The sequence below is a fragment of the Penicillium roqueforti genome, assembly GCF_015533775.1.
Source record: "Penicillium roqueforti strain LCP96 04111 chromosome Unknown scaffold_01, whole genome shotgun sequence".
NCBI lineage: Eukaryota > Fungi > Ascomycota > Eurotiomycetes > Eurotiales > Aspergillaceae > Penicillium > Penicillium roqueforti.
In genome coordinates, this window is record NW_024067565.1 from 3353458 (window position 1) to 3379385 (window position 25928).

At 48.6% G+C, this 25928-nt stretch overlaps 11 protein-coding genes across 11 annotated transcripts; 9 read left to right on the plus strand and 2 right to left on the minus strand.

The window, feature by feature from the left end:
* Positions 1–191: 191 nt before the first annotated feature.
* Positions 192–1237, plus strand: LCP9604111_309 (ELYS family protein; the record flags this gene model as incomplete). Its single annotated transcript, XM_039068624.1, has 3 exons — positions 192–351; positions 411–640; positions 698–1237. The coding sequence occupies 3 exons, from the start codon at positions 192–194 to the stop codon at positions 1235–1237; spliced, it is 930 nt and encodes a 309-aa protein (XP_038932857.1).
* A 526-nt stretch (positions 1238–1763) lies between these two features.
* LCP9604111_310 (FG-nucleoporin nup42) lies at positions 1764–3784 on the plus strand (the record flags this gene model as incomplete). Its single annotated transcript, XM_039068625.1, has 4 exons — positions 1764–1809; positions 1859–1942; positions 2230–2257; positions 2308–3784. The coding sequence occupies 4 exons, from the start codon at positions 1764–1766 to the stop codon at positions 3782–3784; spliced, it is 1635 nt and encodes a 544-aa protein (XP_038932858.1).
* Positions 3785–4173: 389 nt separating this feature from the next.
* Positions 4174–4731, minus strand: S10a (40S ribosomal protein uS10; the record flags this gene model as incomplete). Its single annotated transcript, XM_039068626.1, has 3 exons — positions 4174–4258; positions 4336–4559; positions 4690–4731. The coding sequence occupies 3 exons, from the start codon at positions 4729–4731 to the stop codon at positions 4174–4176; spliced, it is 351 nt and encodes a 116-aa protein (XP_038932859.1).
* An 830-nt stretch (positions 4732–5561) lies between these two features.
* LCP9604111_312 (ASCC2 family CUE domain-containing protein) lies at positions 5562–7232 on the plus strand (the record flags this gene model as incomplete). Its single annotated transcript, XM_039068627.1, has 1 exon — positions 5562–7232. The coding sequence occupies one exon, from the start codon at positions 5562–5564 to the stop codon at positions 7230–7232; it is 1671 nt and encodes a 556-aa protein (XP_038932860.1).
* Positions 7233–7500: 268 nt separating this feature from the next.
* LCP9604111_314 (fatty acid desaturase) lies at positions 7501–9232 on the minus strand (the record flags this gene model as incomplete). Its single annotated transcript, XM_039068629.1, has 2 exons — positions 7501–8965; positions 9030–9232. The coding sequence occupies 2 exons, from the start codon at positions 9230–9232 to the stop codon at positions 7501–7503; spliced, it is 1668 nt and encodes a 555-aa protein (XP_038932862.1).
* Positions 9233–9493: 261 nt separating this feature from the next.
* On the plus strand, positions 9494–11761 carry LCP9604111_315 (phosphoribomutase PRM15; the record flags this gene model as incomplete). The annotated part of the gene is made up of 10 exons (XM_039068630.1): positions 9494–9499; positions 9558–9602; positions 9659–9737; positions 9792–10111; positions 10165–10183; positions 10234–10243; positions 10297–10477; positions 10528–10817; positions 10871–11547; positions 11601–11761. The coding sequence occupies 10 exons, from the start codon at positions 9494–9496 to the stop codon at positions 11759–11761; spliced, it is 1788 nt and encodes a 595-aa protein (XP_038932863.1).
* Positions 11762–15319: 3558 nt separating this feature from the next.
* Positions 15320–15746, plus strand: LCP9604111_316 (uncharacterized protein; the record flags this gene model as incomplete). The annotated part of the gene is made up of 2 exons (XM_039068631.1): positions 15320–15418; positions 15519–15746. The coding sequence occupies 2 exons, from the start codon at positions 15320–15322 to the stop codon at positions 15744–15746; spliced, it is 327 nt and encodes a 108-aa protein (XP_038932864.1).
* Positions 15747–18365: 2619 nt separating this feature from the next.
* On the plus strand, positions 18366–20500 carry LCP9604111_317 (transcriptional regulator family TF; the record flags this gene model as incomplete). Its single annotated transcript, XM_039068632.1, has 7 exons — positions 18366–18552; positions 18605–18643; positions 18713–19088; positions 19142–19170; positions 19217–19301; positions 20303–20353; positions 20464–20500. The coding sequence occupies 7 exons, from the start codon at positions 18366–18368 to the stop codon at positions 20498–20500; spliced, it is 804 nt and encodes a 267-aa protein (XP_038932865.1).
* Positions 20501–20651: 151 nt separating this feature from the next.
* Positions 20652–21447, plus strand: LCP9604111_318 (uncharacterized protein; the record flags this gene model as incomplete). The annotated part of the gene is made up of 2 exons (XM_039068633.1): positions 20652–20871; positions 20933–21447. The coding sequence occupies 2 exons, from the start codon at positions 20652–20654 to the stop codon at positions 21445–21447; spliced, it is 735 nt and encodes a 244-aa protein (XP_038932866.1).
* A 3215-nt stretch (positions 21448–24662) lies between these two features.
* LCP9604111_319 (uncharacterized protein) lies at positions 24663–25240 on the plus strand (the record flags this gene model as incomplete). The annotated part of the gene is made up of 2 exons (XM_039068634.1): positions 24663–24676; positions 24733–25240. The coding sequence occupies 2 exons, from the start codon at positions 24663–24665 to the stop codon at positions 25238–25240; spliced, it is 522 nt and encodes a 173-aa protein (XP_038932867.1).
* Positions 25241–25293: 53 nt separating this feature from the next.
* Positions 25294–25725, plus strand: LCP9604111_320 (uncharacterized protein; the record flags this gene model as incomplete). The annotated part of the gene is made up of 1 exon (XM_039068635.1): positions 25294–25725. The coding sequence occupies one exon, from the start codon at positions 25294–25296 to the stop codon at positions 25723–25725; it is 432 nt and encodes a 143-aa protein (XP_038932868.1).
* Between the last annotated feature and the right edge of the window lie 203 nt (positions 25726–25928).

Genomic DNA, 25928 nt, shown 5'->3' on the forward strand with positions numbered 1-25928 from the left:
TGCGGAGGTTTTGTCAGTTCAAAGTGGGTTGTTTACCTCGTGCCCAAACGGGTAAAGTGTCCGCTGTTCTGCCACAACAAGCCCTTCACCGCCATGTCCCGCTGTAATTTACCGTACGGTAATTACTCCTCCGCGGAGCTTCATGGGGATCAGCTTGGGAATTGTTCACACAAACCATCACTTCTCTCATTATGCCCAGCATGGCTCCATGGGAGAGCTTCGACCAAGCCTTCTCATTTAATAAGAAATATTCATATGAGCCAAAGGTTTTTGACCAGATTCTATCCAACCGGCGCTCGTTGGACCAGCTCTTTGCCGATCGACTCTTGGGACTCGTCGGCATCCAAGGAGGTATTGTGACTTGAAGCTCTACGCTTGAAGCCTCGGGCTAATCAATTACCTCTCTATAGTGACCAAGATCTACCCGCCGAGGACCAACTCAGATCTCCGAACACTGTTCGGCCACATCGTTTCCTCGGACCTCGATATCCATCACAAACAGTCCTTGATCTATTACATCCTGAAGGACTGCCGCACTGCGCCAGAAGCTTCGTCTCAGTTTGCGCAACAATGCCACCTGCCAGAGAAGTACCGTTTCTTCATCGAAGGTCTTTGGCATTTGGATCGACTCGATTTCAGGGTGAGTTGTGAACCATCTTGAGGGCGGTCATCTTCTGACAATTCCATGATATAATAGCGTGCAGTGGAGCATCTGACTGAACCCTCGCTCATTCCTACCTTTCCCGATGAGATTCTCTACGTTCTTACCCTCACAAAGCTTCCCAAGCATGATGACAGCCTCGCAATCGCCTACTACCTCACTGCGGCTCCTCCTCTTGCAAGCACAAAGATCCGCAAAGCTTTCTTCGATACACTCGCCCGAGCAAACCTCACCGAGGCATTCTACTTCACGCGCAAATACGACGACACTCTTCGTCAGAGCTTTTTTGAGCAGTTGGTGGAATTTGTTCACAAGGCCACCCCTGGCCAAACCAGAAGTAGACGTGCGATGGAACTCGTCGGTCTTCCACTTGATGAAGATGAAGAACAGTGGTTTGAGCACGTATTACTGCAGGGCAACGCTAGTACCCTTCCTGGAGCTAAGGATACTGTGATGATGCGACGCCTTGCAACTGGGCGAACTGGGCAACTCAACCCGGAGCTTGAATCCTTGGGTGGCAAAAAGGTCGATGGGTTGAATTGGGATGACCTTCGGGGGAGCATACGACACACGTAGATGATATACCCAACCAGTGATCTATACTGGATTCAATGTTTATTGGTTACTCAAAAATGAAATAGCAATCAGCTTTAATAGTTTTAATGGCTCTGAATGATTTTCTCATGGTATTTTGTTTTCTGTCGGTTCTGTGCTAATATATACAACTCTTTGTTGATGAGATTGCATCCACTATATGAGCTGGATTGAACTTCTATATCTCAACTCCTTTTAATCTCATTCCGAGGCAAAGAATAAAGCAATAAAAATCCAATCTCATACTCTCAAACATTTTAGAATCGTGCTATACAAGAGTGCTGTGAGTATTTTGTAGGCGTTCCGATAAGATACGGACCAATTCCGCGAAAAGTCCTAACCACAGGAGTTCAGTGTTTTTCTCTTCGCGATAACCAAACCCTATTCTTGATTTTCTCTCAAATTGCTTGATCACATATCGAAGGATACGGATTAATCCGAGAGAAGCCGTTGAGATACAGGCCTTGCTTTGGAGGGGAGCAGTTGAGCAACCACCGAAACCGCGAAGATGGTGGTATGCAACTTTTTTCAGCAGGGTCGCTGCAAGTTTGGAGGTATGAATCTCTTGTGTGTAGAGAAATCAAGGCACTAATATATCTGAAGATCGCTGCAAGTTTGAGCACCCTGGCAAACCGACTGCTGGTCCATCGGGGAATCGATTCGGGGCTTTATCAGGAGGATTTGGAGGTACGTTCAATTGGATTGTTCTTATTCAGCGTTGCTCGATGCGGAGAGTCCATTTATTGGACATATATTGTGTCGTGAGATTGATTGTTCGATCTCGATGTTCATTTGTTCCCCCCATCTCTTTCTCTTGCTCTTACCCTTCTACCCCTGCTGGGCTTACCCCAAACTCCTTCGAGTCCGAAGTGCAACGAATGTTTCCCTGTTCAAAACTATGATCAATCCTGTGAACCACATGCCCCCCCTTCGGGCTAGTCTTCTTCCAAACCCTAACGACAAAATTACGACAGGTCAAAACCAGACTCAACGAGTAGCCGAGTAAGTCGCATCCCCAGCGCCTTCAGTGGATTCAAACTGACAACAGGCAGCCCAGTAGTGAAGGCAAGCGAAATCAAGCAAGATTTGACCGCTGGCCAGGGCCGTCCGGAATGGATCTTCTCCGCATATGCGCCCCACAGAGATGTTGCGCGCCAGCTGTTCGGCGGAGCTCACCGCGAACGCAGCATGGAAGAGATGCGCTTGCGCCATTATGAATTAGCAGCAGCCGGTAACCTGAATGAAGCGGTCCAAGAAGCCTCGTCTCTGTGGCAAGAATGCGTGCAACAGATGGAAATCTCACTGAATGACCTGAATGGTGCCGTCAAATATATCGTTGACGGCAAGAATGAACATCCTAATCGACTGGACATTATCGAGGGAAAGACCCAGACTGTTAACCAAGCTCCAGCACCATTTGGCCAACCCTCTCCATTCGGCCAGGCCGCGCCTACACCCAGCATTGGTCCTGCACCTGGAGCGTTCGGTGCTCCTTCCTCGACATTTGGCCAGCCATCAGGAGTTGGGCAGTCAGTCGGATTCGGTAGGGCTTCAGCACCAGCGCAACCGTCTGGCTTCGGACAGAATTCTGCCTTGGGTAGCTCAGCCTTCGGCCAAACCTCCATCTTGGGAGGTCAGTCTGCTTTCGGCAAAACACCTTTCGGCCAGCCAGCTCTTGCTCAGCCAGGAGTTAACCCAAGCCCATTCGGTAAGCCGTCAGCTCTGGGAGGCGCGGCCCCATTCGGGGCTCCATCTGCCGCTTCACCTTTCACCCAAGTAGCTCAGAACCAGCCTGCTGGTGGTGGGTTTGGCCAGAGCGCCGGACAACCTGCTCCGTCGCCTTTCGGTCCAACCGCTGGACAATCTGGCCCGTCTCCATTTGGCCAGCCAGCTGCCAACACGAGCCCATTTGGTCAACCCTCAGCCCCGGCAGGCGCTGCTCCATTCGGTCAACCTTCAGCCCCGACAGGCACTACGCCATTCGGCCAACCGTCAGCTCCGGCAGCCGCCGCCCCATTTGGTGTTCCATCTGCCCCTTCTCCCTTCACTCAGGTACCCCAGAATCAGCCTGCTGCGGGTGGGTTTGGCCAGAGTGCTGTACAACCTGCTCCGTCTCCCTTCGGCCAGCCTGCAGTTCAAGGCGTGCCGGTGCAGAGTACCAACGCCGGCCCTCGTGCATACATCAAAATCGAAAATCCTCAAGACCTCAACCCTCTTCCACAACTGGAGGGCGAAACTCGACATAACCCATCCACTAAACAACTAGTGATGTGGAAGGGCCGCCCTGTCAAGTATATCAACGAGCATCCGTGCTACCTTCACCCGCAAGACAACATCACCTTTGTCCGGATCAACTTCCCTAACGGGCCACCTGATGCTGCTGGTTTGAAAGACGCACACGGAAAGCCCGAGGAATACACACCAGAAGTCGTTGAGGCATATCAGTTTTTCCTTCAGAATGGCTACTTCAAGGACGGCAACATTCCCGCAGTACCTCCCAAGCAGGAGTGGCTCAGTTTCGACTTTTAATCCCCGGAGAGAGCATTTTCTTGTCCTTCATTTTATTGTTATTCCTATCACGCGTCTCATGGGTTGAGATGACGTTTAAGCAACATGTTCCGGGCGTGCGGAACATTGGGACTGGCGCTTAGGAGCTCAACAATCAATTTATGCATGTAGCAATTCGAAGTGCTTTAATTTCACTTTCAACGCACAAATTTACGGTCTAGGACCACTAATGAGACTCTTTCTTTGTTTCAAGATGTTTCCATTTTTTATTTTTTAAATTCCAGGTTCGAACGGAATCCCCCGCAGCGCGAAACAAGTCATGCGGGCCAGAACTAGCTCCAAAGTCGTGCCGTGCACTCCAAATTGGCCAGTCCACGATCCCTCCCCGAGGCAAGCCCAGCCTAGCGCATTTATGCGGCAATGGTGACCTCAACCTCAACACCGGCCTCGATGTTGATGATGATCTGCTTGACGGTCTCGGTGGGGGCGAGAAGACTTAAGTAGAATGTCAGTAACTGCATCTGCTATAGCACGGCGATACTGCCACAACTGAATGGGCGGGAAATACTCACTCGATGAGACGCTTGTGGATGCGCATCTCGAACTTGTCCCAGGTCTTGGAACCCTCACCGTTGGGGGTCTTACGGGTGGAGATCTGGAGGGTCTTGGTGGGAAGACGGACGGGGCCCTTAACCTGGAGGGACTTGGAGCGGGCACGGTCGATCAGCTCCTGGCAGACCTTCTCGAGGGAGGCAACCTTGCGGGAGGTGAGGGTGATGCGGATCTTGTGGACCTTCTGTAGAGCGGAGAAGCAATTAGTACATAGTTTGCACTGGCGAGGTCTATGGACACATTGCACAAAGCGACAGCTACATCAGGGTGTAGCAGCGATTGCGACAGTGACCATTGGATCAGGAACAACGTACAGGGCCCTCGCCGAAATCCTTCTCGGGCTTCTGGAAAGACATCTTGAATTTGTATGGACTGAAACGGGTTAGTAAGTCGATTAGGGAATTTCAAGAGCAGAAAAAAGGGAGCGCGCACAATTTAAAAGGCGATTGCCGTCAAGACCTGAACTACTAGGCTCGGTAAAGTGATGATGGCTGTTGGAGTGATGTGGATCGAGAATTCCATATCCAAAATGTTCAGTGCGAAAGTCTTGGCGCTTCGGCTATCGCACGCTAAACCCCTTTAGGTCCCCTTTCAGTAGTTGCTTATGTCATCACCAAAAGAGGACAAGAGACTGCCAAGTGATGGCATTCGAGGTGATGATCAGGGCTGACAGGTGGCTACGCGTTTTTCCTTTGTTCTTGCTTTTCTCCCCCTTGTATTACTCTCATATTCCCAGTCATAACCACCTTAGATCGCCCCAATGGCGGAGTTTCCGGTGCTGGCTCCAGTGCCATCCCCCGCAGTGCGGAGGACAATCCCATCAAATGACTGGGAATCTTGTCTAGATGCATGGATGGCCCTGTTGGGGATTCGCCTGAATGCATCAGATCAACAATTTAAGGTTGTAGCAGCTGAAGATCCATCAATACCCCCATTCCTGGGATCTTACTACCAATATACGGCTGCGGGGGATTCTAGTCTACAAAGTGGACCTAAAGCTCGACAGCTTCGGAAGCTGTGCTTTCTGGCGACAAGAAGATACATACTCGATCTCTCCAATCCACCAGATGGAATTCTGGACTGGAGGTTTCTCGGCAATCTATGTTGCTGTTACCCTTCTAGCGCGGCCCTGAAGACGTCATTATCAAGTGCCTGGGATCTGCACCAGGGCAAGATCACTTCCAGTATGGAGAGAGCAAAAGCAGTTGTGATTAAGAACCTCTCTTCGGCCAACTCATCGTCAAACCCTGAAGTAATTTCTGACATGCGCCGTCTGACCATCCTTGCTTCAGTGCTGCCAGCGTGTGGCCAGGAGCTAATGGCAGGCTCCGACTTCCTGGATACGATATCGGAAGCCTACCAGGCAAGAGGTGCCCGGGAGGAGTTTCGTAAGATTCTCGTTGCTAATATCTACGTCGGGCTCGTTTCCTTATTGAAGGAGCCAGTCAATTTGTCTTCGTTATTGGATCAGCTGTTCAGCCTCAAAGCCGCTGCTCGAGTGGGAGCGCCAAAAATGAAGAGGGAAGCAACTCTACTTTCTGATCTCATCTGCAGCTCGGACTTGCTTATTCGGCTGGACAAGTATCTGAGCATTCACCCCCAGAAACGGGGACAAGATCTTCTTGCCAGCTTGCGCACCTATCAGGTGGAATCGAAGTCACTACACCATCGGTATCAAAGACGCAAGAAAGTGGACAAAGGAAAAGAAGTATCCTCGCATCCGATCGTTTCAGGGGAACTTCACGCACACAAGATGTCACTAGTCACTCAAGTACAAGACCTCTTCCCTGATCTTGGCTCGGGCTTTGTTGTACGGCTACTGGACTGCTACAATGACAACCCGGAAACCATCGTCGCCCACCTCCTCGACGACTCACTTCCTGTTGAGCTCCAGTCTCTAGATCGATCTGAGCAACTACCTCCCACAGCAGAACCTCACCATAGCCATATGTCACCCCACCCAACACCACCCGAATCGCCTACGTTGGCACCACTACCAGCCCGCAAGAATATCTTCGACGAAGACGTGGACATCGCCGAACTAAGCCGCTCTGGCGAGGCGCAAGGAAAATTGTACTTCGGCCGCGCCGACCCAGACCAAACAGCCGACATAATCCTCTCAGACCACAGCAAACACGCCGCAAACAAAGCAGCGATCCTCTCCGCGCTCGCAACATTCGACTCAGACGACGACGAGCGCGACGACACCTACGACACAGCCGACGTAGGCGGCGCCATCGACGGAGCCACAGGTGGGGCAGACGGCGAAGCCGATCCAGCCGAGCGCAACCGCCGTGCAGCCGATACCGAAACAATTCTCTTCCGCACATACAAGTCCAATCCAGGGCTCTTCGCCCGCGACTCGGCGACCCGCCGCTCCCAGCCGCGCGGATCGTTGAAGCGCGAGACCGAAATGACTGACGAGGCTATCGAGGGCTGGGCTCTCATGCTAACGCGTGATCCCAAGCGTCTCGCGAAACTCGAAGACCGGCTAGCGATGGATGCTGGCGCGTTGGCTGGTGCTGGATCACTTAACCAGCCTGAGTTGCGTCCTACGTCTTACAGGAGGCCACAGCCTCGTGAGAATGGAGACGAGGGTTCTGATGAGGGCGAGTCTTCTGGCCATGCTGGTTCGCGGGGTGGTAGAGGAGGTGGTGGCCGTGGTGGTCGGGCGCGGGGTGGCGGCGGTCGTGGCGGTCGTGGCCGTGGTGGTGGTCCTTCGTCTGGTGGCCAAGGGCAGCCAGATACTACGGTGTCGAGACAGAGGAAGGAAGAGAATAAGAGTAGTCGGGCGAATCATAACCGCCGACAGCAGCACGCGAAAAAGATGGCGCGTGGCGGTGGGTTGCCTGGCTAATCACACGAAGGGATCAAGCTGGCTTGTATGGATGCAATGCGGCATAACCGCCTTGGTCATTCTCTATTTTTGATATCTAGTAATGACTGTGCATGTAATTTACATAACATCTGTTGGGCTTCTATAGAAGAGCCACGACGCATTGAAACAGAACGCATTCAAGTAATTCATTAATATACCTCAACAAATATAGAATGCGGTATAGACAGTCATCATAACATGTTCGCACAGGGAACTCACTTGGCCAGCAAGGAACTGACGCTTCGTATCAGTGGTGATCTGAGAAGGCTCCGCCTTCGGTAATGGACTTGCGGCACTCCTCCATGAGGCGGACCTGTTTCGCGACGTCACCAAGCCGGCTGATAACCTCCTTGTTACCATCATAGAAGGTAAAGATAGCATAGGGGATACCAGTATCGCGGCAGAACTCGATGACAAACTTCTGCGTACGACGTAGGTTGTGACGCGGAATCCGCGGGTAGAGATGGTGAATGGCTTGGAATTGCAAGCCACCGTGGAAGAAATCCAGCCATGTTGGGCAGTCGACGTCCATAGTGGTACGGAGCATCTTCTGCGCGAAGGACTCACCGACTCCTAGGTCGGCGGTTGACATAGCGAAGTGGGATAAGGTGATTTGAACGTGTAGTGGTGAGGAAACAATATGTGAGACGAGGAGGAAGATGATGCGGCTGCTTGCATCGGGAAGCGTCTTGTACATCACACCGTAGCCAAACCAGGTCCAAAAGAAGACCTGTCCGACCAGCTCAAACCAAACATGCCACCAAGCAGGGCCTCTTCTAGGAGCTTGGCCCTTGAATAGGTACTCCCAACTCAAGACATACAGATTGAACCGAGCGAGCATCATAATAGGGTAGTAAGAGTAGTTCTGGAATTTGAGCAGAAACCGAGCCGGGGCATCGAAAGTCATGATTCGATCGTAATAGGTACTCCGTAGGCTCGTGAGGAAGCGGTGCGAGATAGCGAAGAATGGGATATGCTCGATATCCGGGTCATGCTCTGGCTCATTGGTCACGATGTGATGAACGTTGTGGCTTCGTTTCCACCACCCGAGACTTAATCCTCCGAGATAGTCTGCGATGAATATTCCAATAAGGGTATCCACATGGAAATTGTGTGTAATGCCCATATGACCAGCATCATGGGCGGTGAAAACAAGCTGATGCCAGAAACAGCCGAGGAAGAATGCCGAGGTCGCCCACCATCCCATGCGGAGGAACATATAGGAAAGACCGGCAAAAAGGGTATACCGACAACATTCAACGAAGTAACAAGAGTAGTCGCAGTCGTAAAGTCCCTCGGCCTTGATACGCTCGTTCAGTTCGCGGTATTTTCGTTTGATCTCTTCCTGACTTGCGGTATCCAAGGAGGGGTATTTGGCAGTGTCCAAGACGATTTCCTCCCGTGTTCTCGCATCCAAGAAGGCAGGCTTGGCTTGAGGTTGGTCGGTCAAAGCAGATCCGGCCGCTTTCCGTTGACGAACTGTGGATTTCGAGTCGACCGCATCGAATATCGGCGAGGGAGGAACTGATCCATCTTGGCTGGAGCCACTGGAGCATTCTTGTGCTGTTGAATCCTCATCACTCGCGCACGTGTCTTCGGCATAAGCACGGAACGTGCCGCCCTGGATCGGGGGTCGGAAATTGATCCATGTCCCTTCAATTCGTCCAATCTGGTACGAGTGCATGCGCTTGCGGGCTTCTTCGGAGTGTAGCCTATACGAGGCCGGTGTCAATTAGACTGATCAAAGGTGGTGGTGTTTGCCGTTCCAAAACATACGCGTTGATCTCATCTGTCGCATCCCTGCCCACCATGTGCTTGATTGGCTTCTCCCCTCCGGGATGATATCTGATGAATGGGTCTACCTTCAGGACACGGCCCTCGAAGATTATGACATGCTTGCCCTCAGCTATCAGGCCTTCAATATATCGTCGAGTCAAGAGGGTATCCTTCCGGGACGGTCGGGATGCGGTCTTCTCCATAGTATGCGGTGCGGTGAGAGGGTGGATGTGTGTAGGGTCAGATAACATGGGGTTACAGTGACATTGCTGAGAGTCGAACTAAGCAACTCACCAAAAGCATGCAAAATGCAAATAAACAAAGGAAACAAGAATGAGATTGAAAAAAGGCAGAAACATTCCAAGGGCTATGGGGCGGAGGTGGATAACAGCGGGGACCCGATCAGCGTGCGTGATTGTCACACCTTCACATTACCAACATACCGAGGCACGTAACTTTTTGACATGGCAGTGAGTCTCGAAATAAATTGGTGTTGGCTACATTGCTCTAATCATTCTATACCTATAGCAATCAATTTCCTCCTTGACTGAGCAATGGCTTCATTGGGACCAGGTCAATATGATATATGTTTCATCTCGTGGCATGATCCCGCTGACTCGGGTATATAGGATCATACAACTCGCGTGGAAATAGAACAACTTCGGGACTCTAACGCCACTGATGAGCTGGAAAAGCGCCTTCGAAATCGTACGTCCTTCTATGTTGATCCTCGGCGCGTATCTAATCCGTGTATACATCTAGGCATTGAGTTCGGAACAGCTGGTCTCCGAGGCCGCATGGCCGCGGGGTTCTCCTGCATGAACTCGTTGATAGTCATACAAGCCTCCCAGGGGCTGGCCAAGTTCGTTCGAGACAAGCGTCCTGAGATCGCTTCGAAGGGCGTGGTCATTGGACATGATGCGCGTCACAATTCTGCGAAATTCGCTGCACTCGCAGCTAACGCTTTCGTCGCACAACGCATCCCTGTTTGGTTTTTCAATGTGGAAGGACCAACACCCATGGTAGCGTTCGGCGTGAACCATTTCGGTACGGCCGCAGGTATTATGGTGACGGCGAGCCACGTAGGTCTACCCCGAAACTACTTTTATCGATGGATTGGCTAATCGGCTCGAAGAATCCACCCCAGGACAATGGTATGTTACCCATTTCTGATGCTGTAAAATAATTGCTGACTGTTTTATAGGCTACAAAGTGTAAGAACTATGAATGTATATCATGGAGATTGCTGACAAGATCTGCCTTGTAGCTACTCGAGCAATGGTGCCCAGATCAACCGACCCGAAGACGGCGAAATAGCACAGTCAATTCAAGAGAACCTCGAGCCATGGCCGACCGCATGGGCGGAATTACAGCCAGGCGAATTCCTGCACGCGGATTCCTATCAGAAATTGCTGCCTCACTACAGTAGCCGAGTCGCAGAGTTCACGGTACGTTGTGGGCTGTGCTTCAGGAGATCAATCTAACGAGTTTACTCTAGAAATCTACGGTGACCAATTGGCAGCCCCCAAGACCGTTCGTTTATACACCTCTGCACGGCGTCGGAGGTTTGGTTCTTCCAACTTTGTGTCACTCACTTGGAATCAATGACTTTGTATCCGTTGCTGCCCAGGAAAAGCCAGATCCTGAATTCCCCACTGTGAAGTTCCCCAATCCTGAAGAGGCTGGAGCTTTGGATCTTGCTATCGAGACTGCCGACCGAGAAGGAAAGACCTTGATCATCGCAAATGACCCCGATGCCGACCGTTTCGCCGTGGCGGAGAAAGTGGAGTGAGCCTCGATTTCTGACTACCGTCAATTGATCTGAACTAACATGTTTTCAGTGGGAAATGGCACACTCTAACTGGAAATCACGTCGGTGTACTTCTAGCGTCCCATATCTTGGATTCGTTCGATGCCAGCAAAGATTGGTCCCACATCGCGGTGTTGACTACAACGGTGTCGAGCGGGATGCTTGGAAAGATGGCAGCTGCAAAGGGAATTCACTTCGCAGAAACCCTGACTGGGTTCAAGTGGATGGCTAATATCGCCCGGGACTTGGAGAAAGAGGGAAAGACCATTCCTTTTGCATACGAGGAGGCACTGGGATACATGTTCCCAGCTGTCTGTTATGACAAAGACGGCATTACAGCAGCTACCGTCTTCCTTGCAGCGGAGGCGAAATGGAGAGCCCAGGGATTGACTGCATATGCGAAACTGCAGCAATTGTTCGGCGAATTCGGCCATCACGAGACCTTGAATAACTACTTCCGATCACCCAATCCACAGCTCACTTCAACATTGTTCCAGGGTATCAGAGGCAGCCCGGGCCTCGCCAATATGCAGTTTGGCCCCTTCAAGATTTTACGATGGAGGGATTTGACCCAGGGCTATGACTCCAGCACCCCTGATAACAAGCCGGACTTACCTGAAGATCCAACAAGCCAGATGATTACGCTGTGGTTGGAGGGCGGGGTACGCTTCACATTTCGAGGTTCGGGCACGGAGCCCAAGGTCAAGTGTACGTTTTCCCACTCTCTTTCGAGTGAACCAATTACTGATATATGGATACAGTTTATATCGAGAGTTGTGGAGACTCTCGCGAAGACGCTGTCAAAGCAGTCTGCGATGCATTCCTCACGATTCGGAAAGAATGGGTACAGCGCTTTACGCCCTCGATGACATACAGCAAGCAACTTTCGACATCGTCTGGTAACATTCTGACCGTTGAATGAAGACGTGCGTCAGATCAATAATTGGCTGAGATTCTCGAATGACCGGCAGGTTACCTGATGTAGCCAAGGCGCCCGCCGCGTTCGCAATGCAGAGAAATGTGGTCAATATATTGTGAACGAGTGTAAAGATGGCAATTGAACTACTGTGACTAAAGAGATCGACTGCCTCCCTTTCATATATGTACAAAGGGTCATAGCGAGTGTATTCTCTAATTTACTTCCCTCCGTGATGCTGATATTAGCTTCGAAGGAACTCCGGTGTCTAGGGGAGCTGAGCGAAAGGATTTGAGGCCTATGCACAAATTCTTGACTCTCATCTCCGCGATCACCAGCGGAATGATCTAGAGTGGATCAAGTCGGGCAAATCAAAGGCGGCGTGCAAGTGGGCAGTGACTCTCCTGGCTCAATTTCTGCTATCATCTGCACCTCAGTGTCATCCGCTTGTGCTTCAGTGCCATCGGGACCGGCAGTACAGAGGTCGATTGCAAAAGTTCTGTCTCACTCATTTTCACGGTAGTATAAATTTACTCCTAATACAATGAGGTTGTTTCAAACTGCTGTTTCGATTCCGTTCCAATTTGATTAAATACAACATACATTATGTAGTTTAATAAAGCAACCAACTACCTTCCCCCTTCTAAAGCAAAAATAAAGTTGATACAGAACTTTTGAAGTCGACCTCCGGCCATCACGACAACCGGCCTAATCGTTTATTACCGCCTTGGTTATGTGGGGCTCACTGCGTACTCCGTATACTTCGAAGTATGAAGCTATTCAGAGACCACCTGATCTGTCAATATGAAACAATTTAAATTATTGGAATCATGAATGAAATTGCTGCTCGTACCCCCCAGGATGACACCGGCCTAAATTTTCAGTACCGTTTTCCTAAGTTGGTTGAGTACCTAGATCTATATACCAGTCGAACAATCCGAGGGCCTTTCAGCCTTCGTGAATTTGTCCGAGAACTCCGGGAGAATGAGAGCCCCTTGAATATTGTTGGTGCTGTACATGTCGCCGAACTGAATCCCTTCTTTTGATTGATATCGCTTTCGTGAGTAGGCTCTGTAGATCGAGCCGGACATTTCGTAGACTACGGTGGTTCTTTGGATTGCGAAGTCATCTTCAGGACCTCCAAAATCTTCGGAGTATTCGAGAATATACATTTTGAAGGGGGCCACGCATCAAGCAAGAGAAAAAAAAAGCAAGGTCGGTTCAGATAGGTAACCGGTCTGGGAGTCACAAGATGAAGCGGGTGCCGACCTAGTTGCGATTAAAAGGGCTGTTTGCACTTTCTCGTCAGCCAAGGCTTGTGAGAGGAGTCAGGAGGAGCATCCAAATTGGGATTCCGCCTTCAAGGCCGAATATATCTCTCGATCTTGGGCGTATCCTCAAGTCTTTTTATTCATACATCAACATGCATCATCATATGTATCGACAGAGCAAGGCGAGGAAGAATATTATCCCACAATGCCATCTTACAGAAACCCAACAAAACACCGACTGCTATGATCATCATCACCTGTGTCACGCCCAACAAGCTACGCCCTGCTCAAGAGACCATCACCTCCATCTAAACAACACCGATATTGATACCGTCAAACATCGGGCATATCACTTACGTCAAGCCCCAAGTACCAAAGAGACAATTCATTGTTATTTTTGTCCTAACTTCCAAGGTCAGGGTCCTCGCCTCAAAATGTAAGACTGGATTTGCACTTGTGTTGCGTCGGTATTTCTTCACCTCTGAACGAATTGCAGGAACAACGTCGATTCCGACCCCCTTGTACAGCACCATGAGATCTGCCATAACCGACATAAAAGCCAACATATCCACCCGCAATCCCGGTCTCGATCTTCCGAGTCGAGTGAAGACGAAGAACACCGCTACCACACCGAGCATTACCATACTCAAGGGATCCAGTCCAATGAGCGACAACATCATCCACCTACAGTCAAGCACGTCCACTCAAAAAGTTCGAATAGCATGTTTGACCATGGCCATCACCACGCTGCAACACCAGCACAAAGTACTTGTGCTCATGCTACCGTGTTTAATTCACATGATGACGGATGCGGTAGCAATATGAAAGCCGTTAGATTCGAAGAAGATGACAGGCCTGAGACTCACCATTCTGATTGTCCCATACATGGTACCCCGTCCCATGGAGAAGACCGGTATGGTCTTCATCGCAATTCCCGTCAATACCAGTCCCAATGTCGAGGATCGAGAACTTACAGGTGGGTTTGGGGCCCTCCTTTACCCGTGGTGGCCCCTCGACGTGAAAAGACTTATTATGCGGAGAGATATTGAGAAATCGTCATAGATAAATTGAATGCGTATCAAATATAAAGTCACATTCTACAAATTTCAGCTTCCATTCTTGTACCTACTCACAGCAACGTAAATTCCCCCGTCTGATGACTTCACTTTTGTTCGAGCACGCCACCTTTGTCTTTTGGTTCGGAATGGAACACATAAAAAGAAGGGGAAACTTAATGAAGCAGCTCACGACCCTGTTATATCTCCTCGCCTGTTGGCCTTTCCCAAAGCCAAAGTCTAGCTGCCTATTTGTGTGGGCATTTTCGCAAATATTTCCACCAGGCTATGTCTGTTGGGCGACTTTAACGCAATGTAGGTACGTATGGCTCCATGAGATTCCATGCGGGGATCCCTGCAGATAGAGGATTACATGAAAGGAGTCGGGCTCGATTTCCAGGACAAATAATAAGGAATACCTCCACAAACTCTGGATGAGTGTGCAGTATTTCCACATAACCCTCAACTAATAGGTATGACAGCGAGGCGACATGGAAACATCATACATCGTAGCTACGAGAGATGGAAATATATCGCCATGAGAAGATTCCAGAGAGCAAACAGGCAGGAAGATCTCAGGCAGCAATGCTGCCAATAGCAACCCATGCGGGGTCTGCCAGCTCATCATCGCATACAAAGCTGAATGCCACCCATACTATCGATAACATGTCTTGTTAACTCGGCTAGAATTATTTAATATCTGACTAGCGATGGAATGCTGCAAATTATGTGATCGGTCTTTTAGTGACCGGCAAGCTTTTCAACAACATATGCGAGATGCTCCGGTACATACTTTGACATTTCGATGCGACCCCTGCAATCGTACTTTTGTCAGCCAAAGCGCCCTGGACCAACATCTCCGAGACTCGCCTGTGCATATCATCACATATGACTGTGAGCCTTGTAGCAGGTCTTTTGTCAGTCAAAGTGCCTTGGACCAACATGTTCAAAATTCACCGGCACATGCAGTATCATTCAACTGTGAGCTTTGTAATAGATCCTTTGGCAGCCAAGATGCCCTGGATCAACATATCCAGTATTCAAAAGCACACATCGCGCCGACCAGCACCCCGCTGGACAAGTTCTTCCGATCCTTTCCGAGCTTCAGATACAATCCAAAATTACCCCCTTCGGAATCATATGCCCAGCTCAGGGAGTTCTGTGGCTGGGAAAAAGAGAATCCAGATGGGGAAAAGGCCTGGAAGAAATATCAATCTGCTCTCGAAGCTGAGGTTAAGATGTGGTTCGGAGCTGAGGATGACCTTGACGCCTGGCATTCTCTTTGTCGAGCTATCGGAATCGAGCCTTTGCCTGAAACCTGTAAGCAAGCTGTGAGGGTAAGTACTTATCACGTCTGTATATCTGCATGTTTTTTTATGATTCAAAACGGAGATCTACAAGTATTTATTATTGAGATTGACTAATAAATTGATTTAGGTCATCCGAGGTGTGTTCGTCAATATCATCGATTTGATCGACTGGGCTCGAAGTGGAAGCACAACCAATCGAGTGCAAAGGTTCTCGAGCTTAGAACAGCTACGGAAATATACCAAACAAACGGGAAAGGTATTCCACAATCGGCTTGACGAAGATGATGATGGAAATGTTGTCCTTCGGCATCTGCTTCGGTTTCTTTTCAAAACAAATCGTCGTTATGACTGTTGATGCATTGCAGAAGGAGGCTGGATAAAATGGTCAATTTGTTTAATTCTCACTGATGTAGATAGGAGATCATCTGCAATATATGGGAAATGAAAGCTCGAGAGACAAAAGGACCTCAAGTGAATTTCTAGTGGACCTCGGGAACTCGTCAACTTCATTAAAAAGATCAGAACTTAACTTAGAAGTGTAACTCTTGAACATTGCCCGATCTGGTGCGAATCAAGATGCCGATTCATTTGCAGCAAGGGAGTTCCCTGATTATAACTTGAGAAAATTAAAGAGAATGACAATATGTGAGAAAGCATTGAAGCTTTATAGAAATGCCATTATTTCTTCATCTTTTTATATCCCGCTTTCACATTGTCATTACTCGTCCAAGATGAGTTTCCCGTCTCTTTTGGCAGCATCAGCATCTTAGGCTAGCACTTTCTTTGCGCCTTCACAAGCCATATATGCTAAAGTACGACCAACCATTGATCGGATTTTTGGGTGCTGATTCTTTATCTAGTTTTGGTACTATTTTTGGTACTATATGATTCCGGGTTTCAATTATAATTAAGTGAAATGTGGCATACTTATAATAGTAACATACGTATAACAACAGTAACAACAGTAATAACAGTAATAACACATAACTAGCAGCTTCCAGATCGAAGCACATACAAATGACAACCCTGGAATGACATTGGAATCAATCCATCTAATGAATGAGGGATGACTTGTTCTTTCCACACAATCCAAGAAGGCTCAGTTCATATAATACAAAAGACCTTTCCAATTGTATGAACATGGCCCCTCGAGTAGCTTTCCTTAGTGCCGCCTGTGGGCACGTCTTGCATGTCTCGGTAGCGTGGCCAGTTCGGCAAGCGCCGTGCCCTGAAAGCGAATTTGCTGGACATATCTTGGTTCTCTTCGGTGCTCGTTGATATCGGAGTCGTCAGATGATGACAACTCCAGTACAGGCTGGTATGCGGACTCGTATCGATGCCCCGAGGGATGAAGTTGGGTCCTACGCAATAGATCTTCTGTTTGCACCTGCGCAGTTGGAGCCATACCAATAGCACTTCGTCGAGATTGACCGACAGCAGAAGGGTATCGAGTACGATCCATCGCCCTATTGGTAAGAATGGTGCTACGCCAGTCGTTTCCTGGCGTTTCGGGGAAAACATGACTTCTATCCAAGAGTCTGGAGGGGACTCTTTGTTGGATCACCATGCCCGTATGACCGTGGTTACGTGCACATATATCTGCGTAGTTCTCACTGGTTGTGAAATAAGCCGCAGCTGCCGGTGTCGATGAAGGTCCCCGGCACCCCCGGTAATGACCTCATCCGGATTTCCCGTTCGAATGTACTCTTCAGCCCGCTCTCGGGCAGACCCTCGGTAGATTACACGGGATGGTCTGGACCTCATATAGTCAGCACTATTTAAGTGAGGTATCGGAGGTAGTTTCACGTACGGCCCATTAGCCGTAGCGGGATATGCCGAGCTGGTTTCACGAACTGTTTCAGGACCGTAAGGACCAATGATGAGTCTTGACTCACTCGATTGCCATGATCCATAGGGGGTATCATAGTAACTTATGAAAGAATAGATGAGTACCGTTTGAAATAATATAGATGATGGCATGATTTACTATAGCACAGTGCGGGTTCGTGTGTCATATCGTGGCTGTCCGTCCAAGATCCGTCGATGAGACATGTGGGCAATTCTCTGGAAGTGCAAAGATATCAGCTCTTACACTGGGTTATGCCAAGAAAGGGCTATAGGAGATTCGATACGAGAGAAAGACAAGGAGGATTTCGAAGACCTTGAGCAATAGAAAGCTATAAGGATTGAATCAATAACGGCATCCCTTAGTTTAATTATTATATGTCTTCTACAACCATCCCAGAAGCAAAGGGAGGAGAGGGGTCAGACAGACGCCACTGAAATCGAAAACAGAGCGATCTAATTTAGGTGCTTTTTAACGCCAGCTTGTATTTCAGTATGTGTTTCAACGGGTATTAGTTGAGATTACTGAAAGCAATACTGCTAGACTGACACTTCTACTGTGCTGATTGTATAATTGAAACTAGCCCTGCATGCTCCAAGCGCTCTCAAGTTGTGCCAGAGCTCAGTTCCTCGCGTGCTATATTGAGAAACCTCGCAGTGTGCTGAATACTGCTCAGAGGCAAAGAGGATGCCAAAACAAGGATCACTGGAAATTCCATGGAATTGTGCTAGCTTTTTATCCGATGCGAGAAGCAGGTAAAGGTGTTTATGAAGGAAAGACCATGTGATTAGCCTCATGGGGGATCACGGGCCACCTCACCATCTCCATTGGGAACAGTGGCGTTTGGACATGAGGCGAGTCAACCTGCGCGGATCATTATATTTCCGGCTGGCGTATGCGGCAACCTAAAACTCAAATCTGACAGGCGTGTGTTTCCGATTATCTTGATTCCTCTCTTCGCCAGCCAAGCCTTTTTGCAGAATGTCCACAGCATGCTGGACATGCCGCAATCGCACTATCCGATGTGACTCAAGCAGCATTCCTTGCGTCAAGTGCGAGAAAGCTGGACTAGAATGCTTTGAACAAAGACCGCTACGATGGGTGAAAGGTGTAGCAATTCGGGGTAAAATGCGTGGACATATATTTGGAGAGGACCGCAAAGCTTCTGATGAAAATCCACGGACGCAACTAGAACAGAAACAAGTCATACATTCGCGCACGAAGTCTTTGACAACAAATATTACACCCTCGTTCGCCTTGCAAGATCCTTGCATACACAATCTCGACCGGTCATCGAGATTCTATCTTGATTATTGTGGGTTCATAGCGAGCTAAATGGTCCCGTGTGTGCACTAATGTCAGACAAGATAATTTACGCGTCGCCAAGTTGTTCATTCTATATGACAGTGAGAGCAATCCATTTAGAAGGTTGCTCACTTATGCGATGGAAAATTCAACCTTGCGAAAGACTATAGTTGCTGTTGCTGCAAGACACTTCGCTAATGCAGGCCAGTCATTTGATCAGGTCAGTGATGGCTTGTCGCCTCGGTTTATCAATGCCAATTTGGATGCATTCCATTTCAAACAGCAAGCCATCAAAGCATTATCATTGTCATTATCCCATCCAGAGCCTTCTCAAAAGGACGCGATAATGCCAGCAATTCTCCTTCTAATTTTCCTTGATCTCCTCGAGTCCGGCATCGAAGGTTGGAAATATCATCTCCGTGGTGCAGAAGGCCTGGTCAATCTTTCTCACTCGATGCTGGAGTCTAGTGATAGTAAATCTATCAACGGCAACCCTGGAGAGACGGTAGAGGAGACAAGGCGATTTATCACCCGACAGTTTTCGCTGTATGATTCCTTCTTCTCTATGGTTTGTAGTGTGAGGTCGCTGACAATAGTAGTGTCTCAACCTTTGGAGGTGCACTCTCAGGTTCGAAGTCGAGTCCTGAATTTTGTATGAACTTTGACGAAAGCAGGCACCATGAATCCATTATTCGAAGCTTTCTGGGATGTCCTGTATTCCTTCTTAGAGCTATCCGTTATTTCTCGAACCAAAGACACGTGATCAAGAGCTTAGACATGCATGATGACCTCTCGATTCACGAGCATGTACAAAATACTTTGAGTATGCTTGAGCTGACAGCAAATTTCGATTGTCTGGAATGGGCGTCAAACTCCGTGGAATCAAGCGTTTCCTCAGCAGCGGAGCTTCAAAAGCTTTCTTTGCTATCTCAAGCATACAAAACTGCCACCATTCTCTATGGAAAACGAGTGCTTCGTGCTTTCAAGACATCAACCAGGCCGATAGCATCTGACAATGAGGAGTTGGTGTTGCGATTACTTGACGTGATTGAGTCTCTCCAATGCGACCCGGCTTTGTTCAAGTGCCTATTGTGGCCGACCTTCATTGCCGGTCTCGAATGCCAGACTCATAGTGAGCAAAACCTGGTCATTGGATTTCTGAAGATGCTTTGGAACCTGACCAGTTGTTTGAATGTGATAAACGCTTCTAAAATGGTGCACGACAATTGGAAGCGAAAGAATTTCGATGGCAATTTGGCGTCGGGGGAATCTGAATTATATGTAATAGAACAAGGCTGGCTGCTTATTTGATCTGTTGTATTGCTTCCATGCAATATTTGCAATGAATACACACGGAAGCCATCACAGAAAGCCAAAGGGTCATCGGGATGGTTGCAAAGCAACTCAATCCTAGTGGACTCTACAAATATGTCAGCATATCTAGCCCAATAAAATATCGGCTTAGTACTTCGTGGGTTGGAGATTACTGTTAGCCATTAAAGAATAAAAATTTATTTCATTATGCCCAAATATTACAAGTACAGCTTTCAAAAGTAGGTCGAATATCTCAGCCGTCTATCTGGATTAGTGACGACACCGCATAATTTAATTTGAGCGCCACATGCCATAACTTCCTATTCAGGCGACTAGGGCTTACCAATCTACCACTTACCCTGCCCAATAACCACTTTTCTCGGATAGTGTCTGACATTTGGAAGATTTTCCCATAGATGCGAAAGAATGTGAACGACATGTGTCAGTGCGCGGAAATTTGCCCCGGATAGCCCCACCTGGCATAACTTCCTAATCGGGTAAGTATAGTCCCACTCTCAATCGACTTCACCAGGTCCGAGAAATATCAGCTCACGAAAGACAAATTTTCTAGTGAATTATGCTGACGGGGTGCTTTCAATCTCTGTAGGACCGAGCAAGGATTCCATTTCCCGAATTTGAATTAATAACGGGGTGAAGTGAGTAATATTTAAAGGCCATATATCCCCTCCGTTTTCATTACTCTTTTAGTATCATTCAACGGACTCTCAACCACTATCAATTTCCCTCTACTTTATTCAAAGCTTCCCTCATTCTTCCGACTCTTTCCATTACACTATGTGCCACCAGGAAATTGACGCCAATGGCTGGACCAGCATCGCGGCTGATGCTGGCGCCATCTTCGGCGACCGGCCTTTTATCAATAAGCCAGACTCTCTCTCTATCACCGATATTAAATTTCCATTTGATGATCCTGTGGTCGCGAAGACTTTGAAGTATGCAAAGAAAACCCTGCATCCCGGAACCTTCAACCATTCGATGAGGGTCTACTTCTACGGTATGTTAGATGTTGCGCATAGCTCTAGTAATACCAAACATCGCATCTAACATCTGCTTAGGGATGGCCATTACCAAGCAGCAGTTCCCCGAGCGAGCTGCTACTCTCAACCCAGCGACTTGGGCCTTGACATGTTTGCTGCACGATATCGGCACGGCCGAGGAAAACCTGACGGCAACCCGGATGTCTTTTGATCTATATGGGGGCATCAAGGCCCTCTCTGTCCTTAAGGATTTTGGCGCCACTGTAGATCAGGCCGAGGCAGTTGCTGAGGCAATCATCCGACACCAGGATATGGGAGTGGATGGAACGATCACATACATTGGTCAACTTATCCAGTTGGCCACGATTTACGACAATACCGGTCTCCATCCGCACGTCAAGGGTTTTGCCGAAATGATCCACGAAACCACCCGCACGCAGATCAATGAGGCCTATCCGCGCCTCAAGTGGTCTACAGTCTTCTCCGGTGTCATTCGCAAGGAGGAGAATATCAAGCCCTGGTGCCATTCCACTCATCTTGTCAACTTTAGCAATGAGATTGAGGCCAACACCCTCATGAAGCAGTGGGAGTGAGAACCGAGCACTCAATTCTTATTGATTTATATTTGAGCTTTCGGGTCACAGTGGCTGCACCTACTAGACATGTAAACTTTCAAACGAATTCACCTCCGAAAATTGAGATGCACGAGTTCAATTTGATACATGGATCATTTATATTACGTTGTATTAAACATCAATAACCCCCCAAAAGCGGGTTTTGACATAGCTATACAGCTTCGTGTCCAGATCAAGAATGTCATCATTCCGAACATAGACTTTTCCACCTCTCATTTCTTTTCAGCACTTCATACAATCTCATTCTAAAAACCCTTCTCTCTATCTTCATTCTCCTCTAAATCAGAAGATGCATCACTGACTCCCTGTCCCATCAGTTATCAAGCTTATCATCCAACGCTTCATTACCCGCTCGCCTCTACAATGCCCACCTGGTTCCGGAAAGGCATCAGCCCGGGAACTACCATCACCCTTGATCAGCCCGTTGCTTCGAAATGGGAAGTTGTGGAGAGGCTCAGTGAAGATGATGAGCAGCTATTCGAAGCCGATCGTCGCCGTGGGGAAAAAAATTTCCTATGCCGTCACCAAACTGCTTTGTCGCGACCCTAAAATTCCAAATAAAAGCTTACATTCGAATCTACCTCCAAGTTCCCTATCGTGGTACTGAGATGGATGATCCGGATACAAGAGCCCGTCAGGCCAAAAAGCACGTCCCCCAGGAATAAACCGCCTATCAAGAACTTACTGCGCTAGGGTTAAGTTTCACCCCGAAGCTCTTGGGGTTGAAAACTACTGCACAAGACAAGTCGGGGCTTATCCGAATGGCTTCGCGGTCTACCTCGTGTGGGAGATGGTACCAGGACTCCATCTCGGTAGCAGGGCTAGCCCCGATGCGTTCTGGGATCTAGATCATGCCGAAAGAGAAGAGATTCGTCAAAACTCCTTGAGGAACTTCTCGTAAGTGGGTTACAGATTTTCTGCCTTTCATAACTAACGTCGATACTAGTTTGATAAGAGAAAATGGATATTTCCCTGATACGGCTGCGTTGCGTAGCCTGGTCTGGGATAAGAAGTCAAAAACCCTGTACATCTAAGCACATAGTCTTTATTTTCAACGTGACTACGCAAGCTAGTACTAATGATCTCTAGTTACTTGGTCGGATAAGACAGGCAAACCTAAAGAGATATTTCCCGACGTTATGTGGATAGCACACTTTAAGCTCGCCATACCAAACTCGAAGAAATGGCTCAAAAATGAATGAGATCAAGATACCTCAGGATGGAAATGGTAGTCCGCGCAGTAAATTGTTCTAATCCCTTTTCTTATTTCAGTTAGGTACCAGAAAATGCATTCAGAATTTTCCCTAGTGGAATAAGATTCGCAATTTGGGGGTGATTCTAGGAAGTCTTAGAAGTTGAGAGACATTCTCCGAAAATAATGGTTGATCTCCTCAAGCACCCTAAGTTTTATGCGCTGGTGTGATGCACAAAGGTCTCTCGACCAAACAACATCGACAAGCGCCGCCCATTCCAAGCGACGAACAGTTCATCTAGCGCCGACCGTCCCAGTAAGGAGATTTACAACTCATGTGGTACGTCAGCCAAATATAAGCCGCATCTTCTAAATAATCTTAGATCAATCCCAGGCGATGGGAGGGATTTTATAGATCCATGCACGGTGATAAGGGTAAAGAGCGCTAAACCGAAAGGGTTAGGGCTAAACCTAAGAGCGTGATATACGATAGATGGAACAACCTATCTAATGAAAACTAATAAACATGCAAACAGTAAGCGAGCAAGCAAACATGAAGCATATGATAACGATCTGTAGTGGATCGTCATATAACCCGCGAAAAGACCCATCTAGTCTCTAGATGCTGAAAGACTGGCAATGGCATTTATGGTTGCCATTGGCCTTCGAAGAAGAACGTGGCGTGGTCGAATGCAGAGAGAAATAATAACTGTCAAGTGGTTGAATAAACAAATTTTGAAGAACTTTTGTATAAGTTGAAGATCAAAGGAAGAATTTCGGTTCCGAAGTGAGAATTTAAGCGGTGCGTAGATCGGTGTCCTGCTTATTCGAAAGGGGGATAATCTAGCTTGTTGAATCTTGTTGTGGTTGTCGTACACACGCGAAGTTGATCAATAATTGTATTATTATGTACGTTGGAATGATGGTGCGAAGGAGCTGGCGAGATTGAGAAGTTGACGTTGAATCTCGGAAGGTGATCTTGCACGAATAGCAGCATCCATGTGTTGTACTTAGATGAGCGGTAAACTTCTAAGGGAAGTATTGGAATGTTTTGGCGGTATGGAAATGAAGAAGTGGGTTGGTGTTGAACTTGGACCTGATATGTCTTGAAAAGCTTAAATATCAACTAGAGCTGCTGGATCTCGCTATGAGGTTGACGAAAGTAGTAGCAAATTCAGCGCGAAGCTCTGTACAATTTTGTTGGTATTGGTGATTTATTTTGACGAAGATCAAGAGGAGGTAGCGAGGTTCAAATTTTGCACTGGAACCGTTGCCTGGAAGTTTCAAAAAGAAGAAGAAAAGTGGATTCAGAATTCAGGATTCAGGAAAGAAGAGAAAAAATCAGGATTCTGGATATGGAGGATCTGAGCAGTCTCTCGCGCATGGCTTGCTGTAACGTCTCGGAGCAGTCCAATCTCTAGCTCACAACCTAAGGTCTGCTGCCGGACTGTCCAAAAGAGGAAAGATGCTTCGAGTGAGTGAGAGCGTACTCGCAATGAGACCTCTGTGCAGTGTACGAAAGCGTGCCAGTACCCAAACCACAGGGCTGCGTAGCTGAGGATCTTAATTGTCATATGCTTACATTTTTGTGAGCAGTGGGCTACTACTGCGTTATTGGGCGGCAGTTTGGTATATATGTCCTCCTTTCTGTTGCTTTTATCACCCAGAAACCGTACATCTTTCCACCTGGGCAAGTATACTCATTTGCAGTCGTGAGTTCCACCCTACTCTACGTCTCTGGGACAACCAGCACCTAGGGACTTGCCCTAACCAGAGAGTTGTAAAGCCACTTGTGCCTGCCTATGATGAATTGAAATGCTTTTGTTAATTTCCCTGTCTGTCTCCCCTCTTCTCTTCTTCTTTTCCTCAACTTTCTATACTTTCTGCTTAAGTTACAGAAAAAACGACTTATATAATTTGTTTAACTCCTCCTGCCTCACGACACCGACGCCGAACCCTGAACCCCTCTGTCGTACCAGAAATGGACGACTCTTTGTAAGTAAATCAAAGATGGCCGCAAGCAAACTGCTAACATCTCATACAGTCCGCAGACCGACTGCGAAGCTAGGTCCCCCTCCCCCCCCCTCATCTGCTAACTATAGTACAGATACCACCACCTCCCCGGTAAAGCCCGCGGGGCCCATGGGGTTCTTTGCTGCAGTTGGTGATTCGTCGTCGTCTGCACCGAGTTCGTCAAGTCCCACTTCCGACGGCAGCTTCGCTCCGCGAGTTGACGGACTTACCCAGGTCATTACGGCTATCGGTCTAACCTTTGGACGTGAATCGGGGTCACCCGATGAGCTATCCTTTGGAGATGATGGCGGGCCGGATCGAGGGGCGGAAGTGAGTGTTGCAGCAGAAACGGTCAGGCAAGTCCGATTCCTTCTGCGGTATGGTGATTATGCTGGCATGGTGTGGAATGTTTTACGTAGGATCTCGCGACTTTCCAACACGCCTCTGCCAGACACCGTTGTCGCATTTGATGCCGAACTCGACATTGGTGAAGAAGACCAGGCCGTCGAAGAATTGGGAGGGCCCCTGGGGCCTGGCAAATTCTGAGGCGACTGGTCGATCTTCTCAACAACAGGGAGGGGATTCAAATCGACGAGTCTATGGCAAGGTCGGCAATCAAGGCGTACGCGTTGCGGAACAAGCTCTGTCACAGCAGCAACCTTCGAGGTAAGTGTCCCCCGGATATCGCCCGCGATGCCGGCAAACTCGGAGATGTGTTGCCCGATGAACTTCACCAAGATCGTGCTACCTGGGAACGTATTGTGAGATCTTTCGGAGACCTCAGGAGTTGGATGGCCGATGCTCCTCTTCCTGGTGAGTTAATATTCCACGATGCCATGTCTAATTCCATGCAGCAGGAGGAGTTGATGCGCGATCTCAACCGGGGATTGCGCCACGACCGGCTGGACCAGATGTACGTCAAAGACGGAGAGGCAAAGCGACTGAACCAACTATGGCCGGGCCGGGCAGGTTCAGATCCTTTACCTTACGTGCCAACGATGGAACCGACTTACTCGCCATCGGGCCGTTAACGAACCCGTCCTAGCGGCACACGGAACAGCGCCCCTTTTTGCATTCACAACGAAATTCAAAGGTAAGTAAGAGGTAGGTCAAGGTAAGTATGGTAAGTAGGGGGGGGGGGGGGGGGGGGGGGGGGGGGGGGGGGGGGGGGGGGGGGGGGGGGGGGGGGGGGGGGGCGGGGGCGGGCGGGGGGGGGGGGGGGGGGCGGGGGGGG